The 18,950-nt window shown below is 38.2% G+C and overlaps 1 protein-coding gene and 1 pseudogene across 4 annotated transcripts in view; both read left to right on the forward strand.

The window, feature by feature from the left end:
• Positions 1 to 18,950, forward strand: part of ST6GALNAC3 (ST6 N-acetylgalactosaminide alpha-2,6-sialyltransferase 3) — a 528,557-nt gene that overhangs the window by 437,485 nt on the left and 72,122 nt on the right. Inside the window, exon 4 of one of the 4 annotated variants that reach the window (XM_027058842.2) lies at positions 2,421 to 3,451. The exons of the other annotated variants lie outside the window; for them this stretch is intronic. Within the exon in view, the coding sequence (XP_026914643.1) occupies positions 2,421 to 2,430 (10 nt within the window). The 3' untranslated portion in view covers positions 2,431 to 3,451. Of the gene's footprint in view, positions 1 to 2,420; positions 3,452 to 18,950 lie in introns of those variants that run through there. 4 annotated transcript variants of the gene reach the window in all.
• Positions 3,465 to 11,225, forward strand: LOC128313894 (small nuclear ribonucleoprotein G-like; annotated as a pseudogene).

Consider the following 18,950-nt stretch of genomic DNA (forward strand, 5'->3'; position numbering starts at 1 on the left):
ACGGCAGTCAGTTGAGGAGTGAATCTGGGGCGAGTGAGCACAGTCTTTCTTTGCAGAGAATTTTGGATGGGAGGAAGTAGAGGGATAGGATGGCAGCTGGAGGAAATTCTGAATCAGGACCAGGTTATTTTAAGAGCAGAGTCGTTGAAGGAAGGGTGGAGGTTGAAGAGAATGAACCAATAGTGGGAAAAGGGAAGCCTACATGGTAAAAGAGAAAAAAAAATGATGTAGTGTGTTCCCAAGGAAAGTGGGAGAGGTGGCCCAGGTAGGGTATCCATAGGAAAGGTTAGTCTTAAGCAGGAAGGGCTTAAACTCTTAAGCCTCTGAGACTGGAAGGACAACTAGAAGGAAGAGAGAGGATGATTGTCGGGGAGAAGGAGAGGCAGGTCATGCTTCAAGGATTTAGGACAGAGTTCATAGCATTTAGTTACTCATTCACCTGAGGACCCATACAATGCCTTAGCAGATAAAATACCCTTCAGAAGTCCCTCATAATCCTTTCAGGGTTGCTGTCTCACCAGCCATTGAAACATTCCCTCTGTACCCTTGGTTCTCATGCTGCTCCTCTCCCATCTCCATGCATGGGCTTTTCTCCAGCGGTGCTGGATACCCCCAACACACAGTGTTCCTCTTGGAATACCCATTGATTGTCCTCATTCAAATAAATTATAAACTATTTCATTCCAAGATATAAATATCTGACACCCAGCTAGCTGGGCCAACCTTCCCAGGAGCATTTGCCCTTTAGATGGATATTCTGGCTGTCAGGGGCCTTGCCTTATTAGACCTCACCCCTCCATTCAACCTTTCTTCCCACACTTCATCAATATGCATACTCTGCTCTCGTCGCACTTGTCTTCACTTTTTCAAAAAGTGAAGCACGTGGTATGGAAATCGTATAGTTGGAATAACAATTAGGACAGTGAAGATTTTCTGAGTCATCCCCATTGTCCTACCTGGCAGGGGAACACCTGTCACTCTGTACAGGCAGCTCTGTACAAAAGGGTGCTGCAGCTTCTGATACAGCATAATCCAATATACATTACCTCCATTCATTAGAAGATTTAACCTACAGATTAGGAGTACTCTTTACCCCTTAGTAGGGATATTTCCCCTACTACTTAGTAGTAGTACTTCCTTAGTAGGAAGTTAGGAAAATTTGAATCAGCGCTGCTTTTTAAAAATCAAGCTTACTGCTGTTTGCTGGTTAGTGTTACAATCACAGAAGCAAAGACTAAGCCATTTTCTCCTTAAAAAAAAAATAGTGCTTTTCATTATGCCCAAACAATCTCCAAATGAATAGAAGAAAAAAATGCCCACAGGCGCTCTTGGGCTCAGCATCATACCCAGATGCCTTAACCCCAGATCTACTAGCTATGCACTGGTAATAAAATATCCCAGTGGCTCTGGTCTCTACTGAGTCTGGATCTAGAATGTACAACTTTATGATGAGGGGTACTGGTTTTAGAGTCAAACTGACTTGCTTCCTGACTTCACAACTCTGGGACATATCTCAGAGGGCTGTTGCGAGGATTGAGTGTGATCATGAATTTAAAGGGCTTAGCGTTCTTGCTAAGTACATAGTAAGTTCTCAATAAATGGAGGCTGCTGTTGAATTATTACTATTAACAATTCATGCTCTGATTTAAGAAACTGCCTGGCTTAACTGGCCTCAGGAAGTGGCTGGAACTGCTCTCTCACCCAGCTTCAGCTGTACGGCTGTAAAATGATGGGTTTCCTTTTCGGATATACCCACATGCTTACTTCTCTCTCATCACTGATGCCTACTGTCTGGAGTCATTAATGATTGGCCACTTAGGGTAATCATTTCCCTGAGAACCAAATGTGCTTACATTCAGTGGCACCCACTGTAATGCAGTTACTTTTTTCCAATAATATTCATCTAGTAGATAGGCCCAGGATAAGTGAGGTCCATAATGATAAGCTGCCTCCTCTTTGTTCATTTTGAAGAGACTCATTAGGGACAGTGGTCCTCAGCGTTAATGAAATGATAGCATCTAATTATAGAATTACAGTTATACACACAAGTGCCAGAATTAGAGGACTTGCCACCTAACAGGTAATGTCACTGCCTGCACCTTGCTCTTGTTCTTTAGGATGCCTCCACCTTGGTCCAGATCTCATCCTTTCCTTGGGCCTGTTTTGGGATTCAGCCATCTGCTGAATGCTGGTAAAAGCCTAAGCTGTAAACAGCTTGCTTTTTGGTAGAACAACTCATGCCTGAGAAAGTTGATAATGATTTCAGAATTTCTTTTAATTGAGTTTTTAATTACAACACAGCAAATATCCCATTCATATGTAATTTTGACAAAGATGACAAGCAATTTCATATTCTTTGGAGATCATTTGACAAGTGTGGGAGCCTATATTAAATACCAACTGCCTTGTTTTTTGGACAGGAGTACCTGACAACCACTTATTCAGGGAAGATCGGGAACTGGAGCATCTGGATCTCAATAAATTATTTGACAGAACAATCCAAGTGCTATAACACAAGCTGCTACTGGGAATGTAAATCTGATTGGCTGGCTTAGAATCTCATTTTTCTAATTTATAGCCCACATATTATGAATTGGGATACTGTACAGCCAATGGGTGTTTGGACAGATTTTACCATAAATAATTTTTTTCTTTCTTTAGACTATCAGCACAACAGATAAAATATGCAAATAAGTTCTTCTGAAACACAAAGCTTAAACTTGAGATGGGTACCATGATTCTCTATTTTTTTTCTCCTTTGGCATTCACTTAAGAGTTCCAGAGCTCCAGAACTACAATTAGACCAAAGAAACTGCTGCATGCCAAAGAGCAGAGAACCAGTCCAACAATGGCTGGTCCCTACTAGCACCTCCCATAAGTTTTCAAAGGTCATTTGTATGGCCATTACAATATCCAGAGGTCCCAGATGAGGGATCTTTTTCAACTACAGAGCAGTAGTCCTCAAACTTTGGATTTTGGAGACCAGGAAAAAAATTCTTAATTGGAGCCCTACTAAGGTCACCTTTTTAGTTTACCAATTAAAGATGTGTAAACTTTTTTCCCTTTTCACTCATTTGTTAATTTGTGACTATCTATTGAGCACATACTATCTGCTGTTACTAAAGTATGCCCTGGGAATTCAATGAAAAACAAAGCTAGATGTAATCTATACCCTCAAATATTTTATGGGCTTGGTGGGGGAGACAGTTATTGATAAATTATACTAATAGTTGTAAAATTCACATTGAGATAGGGACTGTGAAGGAAATAAATAAAATGGTTCTCTTAGAGCACGTAACACATTAATTTTATATAGACAGAAAAGGTCAGGAAACCCTTCTTTAAAATGCGCTGGGAGAGGGTTGCCTGGGTGGGTCAGTCAGTTGAGCATCTGACTCTTGATTTCAGCTCAGGTCATGAGCTCATGGTTTTTTGAGTTTGAGCCCCTCCCCCAGCCCCCCCCCTGCCCACCCCACCCCCCATGTGGGGCTCTGCACTGGCAGCATGGAGCCTGCTTGGAATTTTCTCTTTTTCCCTTTCTCTCTGCCCCTCCCCCCATTCATGCTGTCTCGGTCTCTCACAAAACAAATAAATAAACTTTAAAATTGTACTGGGAGGTTTGGAGGCATCTTTGAGCTTGCCAAGTAGACACCATGAGCAAAGCCTACCCTGTTGAGTTAAAAACATTTATGGACAAGAAATTATCATTGAAATTGAATTGTGGCAGACATTTCCAAGGAATATTGCAGGGGTTCAGTCCTTTTTTGAATCTTGTGATAGATGAATGTGTGCAGATGGCAACTGTGGGCAACAGCACAATATGAGAATGGTGGTAATATGAGGGAATAGTGTCATCATGTTAGAAGCCTTGTAATGAGCGTAAACAATGAGTGTGTTCACCAGAAGAAATCAGCTGCTTCTGAATATCCCCTCTCCATAGCACCTGTTTTACTACAATATAAAAATCAGGCCATGGGCATTTTCATATTGAACTTTTTTGTTAAATACACTTTTGTAAGAGTAAAAAAAATAAAATAAAATAAACTTGTGCTTGGCTTCAGCAGGTCTCAGACTATACAGGGCCTTGTAGCCCATGATGAGGATTTTTAATTTTATGCCAAGAGTGATGGGAAGTAATTATTAAAGAATTTTAAGAGAGTCCTCTGAATGCCACTGGACAATGGATTGGAGGGCAGGAAGAGTGGAAGGAGTGAGATCAGGTGGAACAGAATGTTGGTGCTATAGATATGATTAGTGTGACAGCCATGTGGTGGTGAGTCGTTGGATTTGAGGGATATTTTGGAACTGGAACTGCTAAAACTCGTTGATAGACGAGGGATGAGGGAAGGAAGAGAAAGGTGTTGAGGATGACTGAATATTCCTGGCTTGAGCAACTTGCCATTTCCTATACCATTTACCGAGATAGAAGGACCAAGAGAGGAACACATAGAAGCAGAAAGGATCCCTTTTTGGGCTTGTTACGTTTAAGGTGCCTATGAGATATCCAAAGCAGGCAGATATATGAATCAGAAGTTTGGAGACGTATTTTGCTGCTAGATACACATTTAGAAGTTGTCAGCATATCGATGGTATTAAAGTCATGGGAGTAGATAAGATTTCAGAGAAATGAACATTATGGAACTTAGAACATTCTGAGACTTGATACACAAGGGAGAATCTTCAGAGCATCTTTCTATGAAAAGGACAGCATTTTAACGCCCACAAAATAGGAAGAACATAATATCTGTTCTTTAAATTAAGGACATTTCATTGCATGAAATCCTCCCTCCATTGTCCTTACCATTCCTATTTTGCTTCAGATCAGTCAGAAGTTTGTCATGGAGCAGCCTTTGCAAACCACTGCCCTAGAGTTTCTGCGACTGCCTTGGGTGGGAAGGACCTCATTTTGGTAGCAGAACTTCTTATCCACTCCCAGTTTCACTTGACCTCTTAGACTCTTCAGGCTTAAAAACACTTCTGGGGTTCGCACGCCTGCATGGCTCAGTCGGTTAAGCATCCCAGTTTGGCTCAGGTGATGATCTCACCACGTGTGAGTTCAAGCCCCACGTTGGGCCCTATACTGACAGCTCAGAGCCTGGAGCCTGCTTCGGATTCTGTGTCTCCCTCTCTCTTGGCCCCTCCCCTGTTTGCAGTCTGTCTCTCTCTCTCAAAAATAAATAAACATTAAAAAAATTTTAATAAATAAATAAACACTTCTGGGGTTTCTAAACCAAAGTCATCCACAGAGTGACTTAAGATCCCACCATATGACATCAGTTCCCTCCTATCCTGAAATGTAAAGTCAGTTACCTCCTACACACTTTGTGGCATTCCTAAGTCAGAGGGCTACACTGTCAATTGTAGTGTAGTTATATGTGTGCATCAGGGTGAATTAACACTTACATAGCCATCTCTTCCTCCTGTCCATCATAGTATGACACCCATCCCGGTGTTCTTTGCTAGTGGACCTAGTAAGGGTTTCTGAATTGTCTCATCACAATGTTCCAGACAGCCATGATCAATCAGATTGAATGTGGAAATTATTGTAATGATACTACTAGCAATAATAACCATGTATTATCATACTTGTAACTATTATTACTAGTAATATTCTTAACGCTTTGTGTCATGCTCTGCACTAAGGGTTGTCCATTCCTCAACTTATGTAAGCCTTCACCACAACTTAGAAGGTTGGTTCCATCTTACAGATGAAGAGGCAGAGTCTGAAAGATGGACTTCCCAGGTGTACATCCCATTATTGTTTTTACATTGTTTTATAATAACATGCCATTATCTGCAATGGTGGAAACTCGCTGGGACTCCATACTTTTCCTCTTCAAACCCTCAGCACCTAATAGTGCTTGGCACATTTAAGGTGCTTGATAAATATTGAAGATGGTATATACTCTATAGTGACAGAACCCTTTTGAAGGGTGGTGGTTGTGTCTTTGATGATTTAGAATCTCTTGCAGCTTCTAGCATAATTCTCCATAAATATTTGGAAGGTTGAATATGTGGGTTTAAAATGGGCCGAAAAACTCCTGGAAACTAAGAAGGTTCTGACGGCACTGCTGGTGGAGGGATTACCACCGAAGGAGGATTAAGAAGATGCATCACCTAATATGCTGTGGCAGCAACTGTGGGTCTGATTCTTACTGAAGCATTCTTATTCATGACCTGGGTGGAGAAAAGGAAGAAGCTGCTCATTTTTGGAATTCACTAATAATTTCAATTTGGAAAGTATCGTGAGCAGCTCAGGCAACAGAAATAAAAGGCAAACAACCTGGGAGACTTGAGGTATGTCCGCTGGGAATAGTAACTTTGTGAACATTTGAAAAAGGCAAAGGCAGTGCATTCACCTGGGGGAAGGGTATCCAAACACAGAGCTGTTCTCAGGGAAGCAGATGCCAGAGCACAGCGATGCCAAAGTAGGCCCAGGGGGCATAGTGGTCTGCAAATTAAATTCAGGCCAGCCAGGCAGTCTGGCAGAATGAAAGGGAAGGCCAGGTTGAGGCTGCCTGTGCAGAAGGGCACGGAATAACAGTTCCTCTGTGGACACTTGGAGCTGGGCAGCACCTGGCACAACACGCTCTCTTCCCACCACCTCATTACTGGGGAAGCTCAGGCAATTTGGAAGAAGAGCAGAGAACAGCAAAAAGAGTGAATGAATTCAGGAAAGGACGTGGATGAAAGATCAAAAGAATTAGATAGCTGTAGTTTAGTTGCAGAAAGCTAAAGGGAGGAGGAGGGAAAGGCCTGGAAACTCAAATATCCAAGTCTACTCTGAAATAACCAACTGGAAACTTGCAGAATACCCATCAAATTGAGACCTTTCAGATGAAAATGGACATTTTCTTCCAAGCCATGGGCTTCTTGCCTGAACTGGCACTCTGCCTACCCAGGTGCTCAGTAAATACTGTCCTGTAAAATAACCTTCCTTTGCCAGAAGAGTATAAGATCTGGGAAATAGACCAATAGGAAGCACATTAGAAAATCAGCCAACCCTTTCCACCCTTTCCTTAGTGCCCAGTGAGGACAGGATTAAAGGAACTAGATTTCTGTTGTGTTTTTCAAGTCAGACTCTTTTCAACAATGAAGTTGCCTCTTCCCATTCAGATAAATACAGAGCAAAATAGAAACCTCTGGAGCACAGGGAATGCCTAAGACACGGTTGGCTAGCCTTTGGTTAAATCCTATCATTGCAATTTCCTTTATGTCAAGGGGACTGGGGGGATGCTAATTTTTTCCCCTCCCAGGCGGTGGAGGAGGTGGGTAGTGAAAGCTGTACCTCTGAACTAAAGGTGGACTTGGTGGAGTTCAGTTTTAAAAATCCAAGTAGATGGATTAGGGGTTCTTTGTTTTATAGAAAGAAGTCTCTGAAAACAGCAACTACCTGGCTGCTATTGAGTCTTTGTTTTCAGACCAACTCCACTGTTCTTAACCTGGAGCCCGAGATAGTCAAGTATTCAGATTCCCAGCCAGTTGCAAAGCAATCACACACCTGTTATTAAGCTCCAGCATCAGTGGGCTTCTTGCGCTCCTCAAACATGCCAACCCTCTGAAACCTACTGTTTGCCTCTCTGCTGGGCTTGCTTACCCACCCACTTCCTTGTCCTATTCCTGCTTTCTGCAGGGCTGGCTCCCTCTCATTCGTCTCTTCTCAACTTAAATATCGCCTCTTTTAGAAGGTATCTTTTTGGAGTGATTTTGCCTCCAAATAAGAGGAAATCTTGTTAATAGAGGCTCCAGCCAGTAGGAGCTAAAAAGAAGTTCAGAGTAAGCAGTCCGTCCAAACCATGGCTCAGCTCTGACTTCAGGGACCCAGGAGCCCATTACTGTGCTCCACCCCTCACCGCATATGGCTTCCATCTGCATCATCTCAAGATGTCTGGTCCATCCCCAGCATCACATCCATGCTGCAGACAGAATAATATACGAGGAGTATAGGAGGGTGAAAGGCTTTTTTTCTAGTGATGCTCTTTTTGTGCTTCTAGAAAGGGCCACTGGCTCCAGAGACCCCTATGTCTAATTAGTTAGAACTGTGCCACGTGCAAAAGAGTCTGGGAAATCAATATTAGCTTCCCAACCTCTGTAGTAGAACAAGGCCAGGAAGAAGGGGGCACGTGGATAACTTTCAGGTAGCCAAACTTCAGTGACTGCCATGGTATTTGCCCTGGCCCTGCTTGGTTATTCTGTCTCATAATTCCCTGCTTCTCTTCATGGCATTTCTCATAGTTCGTAGATGTACATTTGTAATCCCACTGGAATGTGATACATATTCTTTCTATGCCTGGCTGTTTTACCATTCTATCACCAGAACCTAGCTTTGTGCCTGACAAATGGAAGGAACTTAATAAATACCGCTTAATTCAGAGGCTAGTTGGCTGCTAGAAGAAAAGAGAAGCTACCTCTGAAATCATCATGTAATCACAGCCTCCCGGGAAACTAGGATTCTGGCTGTCAACATTTGATTTTCACACAGCTCCTTTTTTATTTATTAAAAAATATTTCAAATATAAGGAGATATGTATATGTGAAAGAAAATAATGAACATTCAAATACCTGCCACCCAGCTCTATCAAATTCACAGATTTTGCCAGAGGCCTTTGAGGTCTGTTAATATTGTTGTTGAATTTAAAAACAAAACACCGCAGATGCAGTTGAAGTCCCTGTGTCTCTTTTCCTGTTTCTGTGCTCCTGCTTCTGCTCCTGCCTTTCTCTGTCTGGAGGCAACCACTGCCCTGAATTTGGGTTTACCAGTCTAGTATGTGTTTTTATATTACGACTGTCTATATACATCCTTAAGCAATATAAAACTATAACATGTTATTTTGTGTGTTCTTAAGCTGTCTATAAATACTATATTTTGTTCAAACACTATTCACATTATATAAATCTAAAGTATTATTGTCCAACCTTTTTAATCTACCTTGTTATTGATGTTTAACCATATTTTTGCACATAGCTATGTAGTGTCACAGTGTGAATATACCACAATTCAGTTACCCATTTTTCTCTCCATAAACGTTCGGGTTTATCATTTAAAGTCTTTTCGTATTACAAATAATGATACTTACCATTAACATTCTTCAACATGTTTCCTTGTCATATGTGTGAGGATTTCTTAGTGTAAAGTGTATACCTAGAAGTAAAATTACAACATAAAGGAAGTATATGTCTTCACTTTTCTTTGATTTTGCAAGAGTGTACTACAAAACGTTGTGCCAATTGATATCCTCACAAGTAGTGGATGAGAGAAACTGTTTCTGTATTCAACACTTGATATCAGACTCTGATTTTTGTCAATCTATTGATATAAGGTGATATCACATTTCACAGAGATCAACACATGTGTTAAATTTATTCTTAATTATATTTTAGTTATTGTTGTGAATGAGGTACTTTTTATATTATTATTATTATTGAATGACCTGTTACTGCTCTGTAAAAATCCTGCCATTGTTTTCATGTTGATCCAGTATTTAGCCACCTTGCTGAACACGTAGTAAATTCTAACAGTGTGTAGATTCTCATCGATTATTTATGTAAACAAACTGACCATTTATACAGAAATACAGCATTGTTTCTATCTTTCTAATATGTACCTCGTTTTATTTTTCTTGTCTTATTGTGTTGACTGAGACTTTCTAATAGCATTAGAATAGTGACAGCAAGCATCCTTGTCTTATTCTAACTCTAATGGTGACATTAAGTTTCATTGTTAAGCTTGATCCTTGCTGTAGATTTTTGATAAATAATAATTATCAAGTTTAGATCCCTTTTACTTTAATTTCCTAACAGTTTAAACATAAGTAAATGTTAAATTTCATTAAATATCTTTTGACATCTGTTGAGTTCACCATGGATTGTTTATTCTTTAATTGGTTGATTACTAATATTGTATAATGCATTAATAGATTTTCTAATGTTGAAACATCTTTTCATTCCTAAGATAATGTACATTGGTTATCAAGGGTGTTTCAAAGAAACACCTGGGTCTTTTCCTAAAGGACAAGAAACCTTAACGTTTTTGAGCAATTATTATTTTGATTTGACTTCATGTAAGTTTCTCTTTAGATCTGTGTGTGTTTGGCACTTCATTTCTTTATTTCTTTCATTTTTTGGATTGTCTATATTTTAAAAAATGGAACATGTGAAAGTTGTAAAATAGTAACAAAATATATGCACAGGGAGAGAGGAGGAAGATGGAAGTGTTAGCTCTGCTTATTTTGGACCATGAAATGAAGGGGAAGAACTTCTGATCAGCAGAATTTCTAGGGTAACTTGATTGAGTGCCATAATTAGTTTATTTCCTGAGTAGGTGAATCATGCTGGCCATTTGTCTAGAAACCTGGTGACACTTGTATCTAGTCATTTAAGAAAGAAATCCGTAAGTGCCCCAGGTAGCTGGGAATTGCTTGTGAAGTAGAAAGGCTTGTCTTCCTAAAAGCTATCCTGGGTAGCACTGAGGTAGCTGGTGATGGAGAATGCATCTGCTCTTATTCTTTTAGAGCCACTTTTGGTTTTTCTCTGTTTTTGTTCATCTTTGGTAATCACATCAGTTTTGAAACTTACATACATGTAAAACCTTTTGTAGTTCTAATACTCAGCAAAGGAACTATGCTCTGTTCAATGATTAGCGCTTCCATATTTTAAAAATTATTTCAATATAATTGCTCTTGGTGGTAAAACTGCCAGGTCATTGTAGAAATAAGGTTTTGATGGTTGTTGAACAGTCCTGTTTCTGAATATCTGTTCTAATTGTATGCACATATTCATACAATTACTGTATTACCAAAAGAACTGTATACAAATAGTAGCAATAATGTGATGTCCCGGTCTGTTGGCTTTAAAAAAGATTTCAGAAATTGATTAAAACACTTAATGTTGGTTTTTAACTCAAGGACTTGGGAAGCAAATGACTCATTCCACTTGGAGACGTGTTACAGAGAGAATATTCTTTTATCCTTCCCACTTCATTCTATAGAGCATAGGCAGAAAGATACGAAACTCCTGGGAGTTATCTCCTTGATTAACTGTGAAGTAATAAACATAGGAAGGCAGCAACAACTCAAGCAGTTGGGTACTAAATCTCCACCTTTATGGCCCGCATTTGCCAACTGTCTCCATATTTGACAGATAAAATGCATCTGTGAATTTTAAGCTTCTCAGGTTACAGTTAAGATATGTAATTAGATTTCAAGATATACATCTTACCCAAAACTTCTGCTACGGTGGGGGGGGGGGGGGGGAGCCAATTAAGTCAGGTTTACTCAGCTTCGAAACAAAACTTCAACTTAACAATGGATGGAAGAACCTAACTAATGAGAACACTCCACATGGCACACATTATTGTTTGTTGGAGACACTGTGTGCTCTGGGACACAGGCTCTTACTTTTCCGAAAGCTAGAGTCAGGAGGTTTACTTGGTTAATAAAGTCAGTTCCTTAAGAGATATAGTTTGATGCATGAGCAGGTGGAAATTAGTATTTTGAACATTTGCTGCATACAGTTTTCTAAGCATTTATACTCATTGGATGGAAGTTAACTATCTAAGAAACTGTATTAACTCAAACAGGCCAGTGAAAAACTGCTTCAGTGCTCTGAAGCAAAACTACATTGCAACTATGTAAAAAAGTCTGTGGGCTGCTAAGGACTAACTTCAGGTTAGAAATTTCCAATCATCATAATGACTATGATGATTAAAGTAACTAATATTGCCTGAGCAGGCATATATGTAAGCTCTTCCTAGATATTAGGTAAGCATTAACTTATTGATACTCATGAAAAGCATACACAATAGGTATTCTGTCATTTTATAGTTAGAAATGGAGGTTCAGAAAAGTAGAATAATTTGCCCAAGTTTATCTAAGTGTCTCCCTCTCTCCTCTGTGAAATGAAAATAGACTAGCTGATTATTGCCTTTTGTAAAATAGCCTTAATGCCCTTAAAAGTAAAAGCTTCCTTGGATCATATAAGAAGAGATTTCATTAAGACAGTAGATATATCAGCTCATTAGAGCAAGCATATATTTTATTGTTCACAGACACAGGAAATTCATGTGGGATGAAGTTACTATATACCTTCAAGAAGATAGTAGTCTAATCAGGCAGATAAATACATGAGGAATTACTTGCAATAATTAAAAAACAAAATGTCAAGAGATGCAAGGTAGGCCGGTACTTAGAAGTGAATTGTAATTCCTCTGGACTTCATTTGTATCAGGACTTCATTTGTATCAGCAGTGAAACGATGGGGCGGGGTGGACAACTACTTCCCTTAAAAGTTTCTTCCTGCTCCCTGACAGAGGTTGGGGAGCCTGAGTGCATATGCACAGATCAATTTGGAGAACACAGCCAGTGCTGACTATCAAAGCAAAGTGGGGCGGGTCATTCAAGATCTCCTGGAGATGAGATTGGAACAGGATCCAAAGAAGGTGAGACATATTGATTAGTTCAGAGGGGATATTCAGATATGAGGGTAAAGGTAGAGTGAGGATATTGATCGAAGTGGAGATAGAGTGAGAAAATAGCAGGTATAAAGAAAGGTGCAGAGTGACAGATTGAATAAATTTTTCTAAAGTAGACAGGTCAGGAAAATTGAAGGAAGAAGTTGATAAAGCACCTTAGGATTACCAGTGATCAACTTGTTTTAAGCCCCTGTGTGTCAGAACAACCAAATCAGAAACTCTGGGAAGTAGGATGGTGTGTGTTCTTTTAAGGTTTATTGAGATATATAATTCACATATCACATATTTCACCCGTTTAAAGTTTATAATTCAGGGTTTTTTAGTACTGCACTGTGTGCCCATCAGCACAATCAATTTTAAAACAATTTTTATCACCCCCCTCAAAACTGTACCCGTTAGTAGTCACTCCCCAATATCCCTAATTCACCTCCCAGATCTAGGCAGCCACTAATGTATTTTCTGTCTGTACAGATCTGCCTGTTCTGAATATTTCATATAAGTGGAATCATATAATAGATAGCCTTTTGTGACTGGCTTCTTTCATCTAGCATGATATTTTTAAGGTTCGTCAAGGCTGTATGTAGAATGTATCATCACTTCACTATTTTTTATAATGGAAAAATACTCCATTATGTGGATATATACCTATACATTTTATTTATTCATTTATCAGCTAATGAACATTTGTATTGTTTCCACTTTTTGACTGATATGAGTAATTATGCTATGAACATTCATGAACAAATTTTGTGTGAACACATGGTTTCATTTCTCTTGGATATATACCTAGAAGTGGAATTACTGGATTATGTGCTAACGTTTTGAGGAACCGACAAGATTGTCTTTCAGAGCAGCTACACCATTTTATATCCACAGCAGCAATGTATGAGAATTCTAGTTTCTTCATCTTTGGCAACACTTGTTATTATCTTATCTTTTTGGTATTATTCATCCTAGTGGATGTAGAGTGGTATCTTATTTGGGTTTGATTTGCATTTCTGATACCTAATGATGTTGAACATCTTTTTATGTGCTTATTTTCCAACTTGTCAATCTTCTTTGGAAAAAAGTCTATGCAAATCCTTTGCCATGTTTTAAGTGAGCATCCTTTTGTTTTTGTTATTGAGTTATCATAATTTGTTATGTGTTCTAGACACAAATCCCTTATCAGATGGATAATTCGCAAATATTTTCTCTCATTTGCTATTGCTGTCTTTTCACTTTCCTGACAGTTTCCTTTCAAGAACAAAAGTTTTTAATTTTGATGAAGTCCAATTTACACATTATTTATTTTGTCCTTTGTGTTTTTGATGTCATATCTAAGAAGAAATTGCCTAAGCCAAAGACAGGAATATTTACTCCTGTATTTTCTTTTAAGAGTTTTATCGCTTTAATTTATACTTAGATCTGTAATCCATTTTAGTTAATCTTTGTGGAGGGTGTGAGGAAGGGGTACAGCTTCATTCTTTTTCATGTAGATATGCAGTGATCCCAGGACTATTTGTGGCAAAAACTATTCCCCCCCCCCCAATGAATTGGATTGGCCCTGTTGTCAAAAATCAATTGATCATAGATGCATGGAGTAAATTTTGAAATCAAAAAGTGTGAGTCCTCCAACTTTTTCTTCTTCTTTTTCAAAATTGTTTTGGCTACTCCATATTCCTTAAGTTGACATATAAATTTTATGATTAGGTTATAAATGAGATGTGGGCTTTTTCAAACTATACAGGTGATTCTAATGTGTAGTCAGGGTTGCAAATCACTGATATAGGTCTGAGAAACACAAATGATGTTTATTGATCTACTAATATGCATCTAGCTTCTGCACTGGGTAACTTACATTTTTTTCTTAAATCATTTGATCCCCCATAATAACATTATGCGACAGTCACTATGATCTCTAATTATAGGTGATAAATCAGAGTCAAAATCTTGTCCATAGTTACTTGGTAGTGATGTTGAGATTTAACTCATGTTGACTATTCCAATTCCTTACCCAAGAAATGTAGATCAGATCATCTGGAAACTAACTCTTACACACCTATGCTCTTTGTATTACTATTATAACATTCTTATTAGAAAGAAAATAAATCAAGTTTGTGTGGTATGGCTGAATCATAAAGGCATATAGGAAGAACATGACAAAAGATAAAGCTTCTTAGATAGGAGGAGCCATGGTATTTCCCAAATGACAGACTGTGATAAATATTTCATATTCCACAAAAGCATTTTAGGGGGGCAGTCTGCTCAGTTTTTAATAAAGTTAAATTTACTTACAATACTTGGCCTCTGAGATTATTTTCTTTACTGGAAGGTGCATCTATGTAAAACATTCTTGTTAAATTATGTAGAGAACGTATAAACATTATTTGTTTTACCTTTTTCTCTTCTGAATAATAATGGAAAGTCTAAAACCCTATGTAAGTCTCCCAAAATTGTTTATTTTACTTTGCTACTTCAGGAAGCCCAAGTCTAGAAACCAGTACCATACAAAATAGTGAGCTCCTGAAGAATTTTGAGTGTGAAGTGAAATGAAACCCTTAGGTTTACATGTAAGAAAGATCACCTTTTCAACAAATGGTGTTAGGACAACAGCATATCCACATAGCAAAAAATGAAATTAGAATCCTACTTCACACAATATACAAAAATTTAAAAAATGGATAACAGACTTAAACGTAGGGAATAAAACTGTAAAAATCCTGAAAGAGGGGTGCCTGCGTGGCTCAGTCAGTTAAGCATTCAACTTTAGCTCAGGTCATGATCTGGCAGTTTGTGAGTTTGAGCCCCACATTGGGCTCCCTGCTGTCAGAACAGAACCCATTTTGGATCCTCTGTCTTCCTCTCTCTGTGCCCCTCCCCCACTTGTTCTCTCTCTCTCTCTCTCTCTCTCTCTCTCTCTCTCTCTCCCCCAAGATAAATAAATAAAATTTATAAATAAATAAACAAATAAATAAATAAAACTGAAAGAAAAATAAGAGTAAATATTCATGATTTTGGATTAGACAATGGTTTCTTACACTCAACACCAGAAGCACAAGCAACAACAACAACAAAGTAGATACGCTGGACTTCACTAAAATTTAAAACTTTTGTGCTTGAAAAGATACTGTCAAGAAAGTGAAAAAACCAACCCACAGAAAATGAAAGAAGATATTTGCAAATTGTATTCTTGATAAGGGATTTTTATCTAGAACATATGAAGAGTTACTACAACTCAATAACAAAAAGATAAATAACCTAATTAAACAATGATTTGAATAGAGAAAGGAATTGAATAGATACTTCTCCAAAAAAGATACACAAATAGTCAATAAGCACAGGAAAAGATGTTCAACATCAGTAGGTATTAGACAAATGCAAATCAAAACTACAATGAGATTCCACTTTGTAACCACTAGAATGGCTATTACCAAAAAGATAGACAATAACAAGTGTTGACAAAGATGGAGAAACTGAAACTCTGACATATGGCTAGTAGGGATGTAAAATGGTGCAGCTACTCTGAAAAAACACTCATATTTCCTCAAAATGTTAAACATCCAGTTGCATATAATTTTACCCTAAGAGAAGTGAAAACACATGTTTTCACAAAACTTGGCCATGAATGTTCATAGCAACATTATTCATATCAGCCAAAAAGTGGAAACCCAAATATTCATCAAGTGATAAGTATCTTTTAAAAATATGGTATATACATAAAATAGAAAACTCAGCAATAAATTACTCAGCAATAATTTATTACTCAGCAATAATATTACTCAGCAATAAATAGTATGGATAAGTACTGCAAAATGGATGAACATTGTAAAACATTATATTAAGAGAAAGAAGCTGGTCACAAAAATCCACTTCTATCAAATGTCCAGAATAGGTAAATCTATAGAGAATGAAAGTAGATTGGGGCAGGGGCATAGAACTGGGACAGGAATGAGGTGAACTGCTAATGGGTGCAAAGTTTCTTTGGGGCTGATAAAAATGGTCCAAAAAGTAGATTGTGACAATGATACACAATTCAGTGAATATACTAAAGACCACTGAACTGTATACTTTAAAGGAACTAATAATATGGTATGTGAATTACTACAAAGCTATTAAAAAAAAAGATTGTTAAGTGTCAGTATGGAAAACAGGATGTTAGAGACTGACACTGTAGATAAGGAAATAAACCAAACAGGTGTTGATATAATCCAAGAAGTGATAAGCTGGGCCCGAACTAACAGTGGTACTTTGGGGACAGGTCCAGAATCGGAAGGTAAGCAGGCAAACTAACTCAACATCATCCTTGATGGCTGGTAACCGTCAGTTTATTTAGAAACACCCAGAGCTGAGGCCTCTGTCATTGGTTCCTATCCTCCAGCTGGCCTAACTGGAGAATCATTTTTAAATAATTTTATTGTTTAGGATCAAAATTTTCTTGTCTGCAGCATTTACCCATTGTTTTAAGTCTGCCTCATAAAAATAGACACGTTGCTTTAAGTTTTGAAAATTTTGTTTGTTTAGTAAATGATCAGGATCTGTTGTGGTTTTTAGGTTATATAAATGTCTGTACAATGAAAGTCAGAGAGGCTAATTCTCAAATTAGAAATCTATAGTTGGAACACTGAAAACTTAACCAGATGTGCAGATGAAGGGATCGAACCCTATGTAGTGTTGGACCAGCTCTCTCACCATAATTACATCTAGGCTGTACAGAAAAGGCATAGTAGTCCCAGCACCATGTGGAGTTTTCACTGGTGGCATCTCTTTGGAATACTGAGAAGGAACTATTGATACTCCTGACATCCAGGTTAATCAAGATGAGATCCTTTTAGGCAACCTAACAATATGTTTACATTACACACACAGAATTTTTCTGTTAAGATTCCATTAAATATTTAACACCACTAAAGAAAAATATGTCCAGCAATGTAGCTGTATCAAAATGGGAAATCAATTAGTTTTCAATCTCGTTTGGCAACCCTCTCACTAAACCAGGCGGGCAGAAAACCTGTAGAATGAGAGGAAGGGATGTTAGGCCTTAAGCCAGAGATGGAATTACATCTCTGTTGGTCCATCTACTTTAAAACCTGCATCCCTTTCTGTGTGCCATCAAAGGGACAAACTTGGAGAGGCAGATGCCTGACATCGCTTTTGTCTGGAGAATCAGAAGTGTTAACAGAAGCCATGCTGATTGTTTCCAGCACTTTCTTTAAAATGTTCTTTTCACCCATACAGTTTTCTCTGGTATTCCCCAAAGGAAGATAGTAGTTGGGATTTCAGAGTCTCAGCAACACCCTGATGACAAAGTTAAGCATATTTAGTGACCAATTTAGCTTTCATACTCCAAAGCAGTAGAAATAATAGCAATAATAACAATAATAAAAATATTTTACATTTATTTAGCATGGTACACTTACAAAGCACTTCACATACATTGATTCATTTAATTTACCCAGTGGAGAAAACTGTGCTATTTAACTGTTCAATATACGTTTAATTTGATTTTATTATGAAAAAATATGAAGCAAAAAGTTTTCCTCCATAGGAAAATAAAGGCCATAGAAGAATTTTTAGCATAGCTTCCATGGCAATGCTGAGCAATGTTCTTTCTCCCTTCTGCCCCCTAAACATATTCTGGCTAATAGTAAATGTTCCTAATACCTTCACCAGGAGTAAAGAGTAACAATAATTTCTCCCATTTTGTCGAGGAGGATCCATTGAGCATCCCGGGTCCCCAGAAGAATAGACAAGAGGTATGGGGGTGAGCATATAATGAACTTGATCACATTTCTCTAACACAGTCGTAGAAAAGAAGTAGGCTATCCACTTCTCATCTGATAGCTTGCCTCTTGTTAGACCATAGACTTAATCTTGCAGTGTAGGTTCTTATAGAAAACTGGATAACCTATTGGGATGAACTGAGCACAAGAGATTTAACATGAAGCTAATAACGTTTGAGCCCCAGGTCCCTTAACTTGCGTGGGTCCCTTTTGGAGGTAAAGGCATCACAGAAGAAGAAACTGAATCTTCAGGTATCCAGTAACTTGTGATTTATTTTTTTCTTTCTAAATATTTACTTTTGTACCTAATTTGTATTTGTAATTTTATTTTTTTAAAAGACCTTCCTTCCTCCTAATCATACAGGTTTCAGGCCTCATGCCACCCAGACCCACTCCTGCAAAGTACTTGATTCAAATACCACAGAAAAGGCTTCAATATTCATAGCAAGGCCAGATTTGGTGGTAGATCCACTGGTGATACAAAACTGGTGAGATCAAAAGATAACACGCCAAATTCATATATGCAAACTAAATCCCATGTCTTTATTTTTCTGAAACTGATCTAGTCTTCAGGCTCATCTTCCTCCTGGGTAGTAGAGAAACTTCAGCTTGGTAGTTCTGTTTGTTGTTGTTTTTTCTTGTTCTTTCCATTTAAAATACTCCTTTCCAGGAAAATGCTTGAAGTTTTAGAATTAGCCACCTCCCTCTTTCTGTTTGTT

This window comes from Acinonyx jubatus, chromosome C1, assembly GCF_027475565.1.
Source record: "Acinonyx jubatus isolate Ajub_Pintada_27869175 chromosome C1, VMU_Ajub_asm_v1.0, whole genome shotgun sequence".
Classification (NCBI taxonomy): Eukaryota; Metazoa; Chordata; class Mammalia; order Carnivora; family Felidae; genus Acinonyx; species Acinonyx jubatus.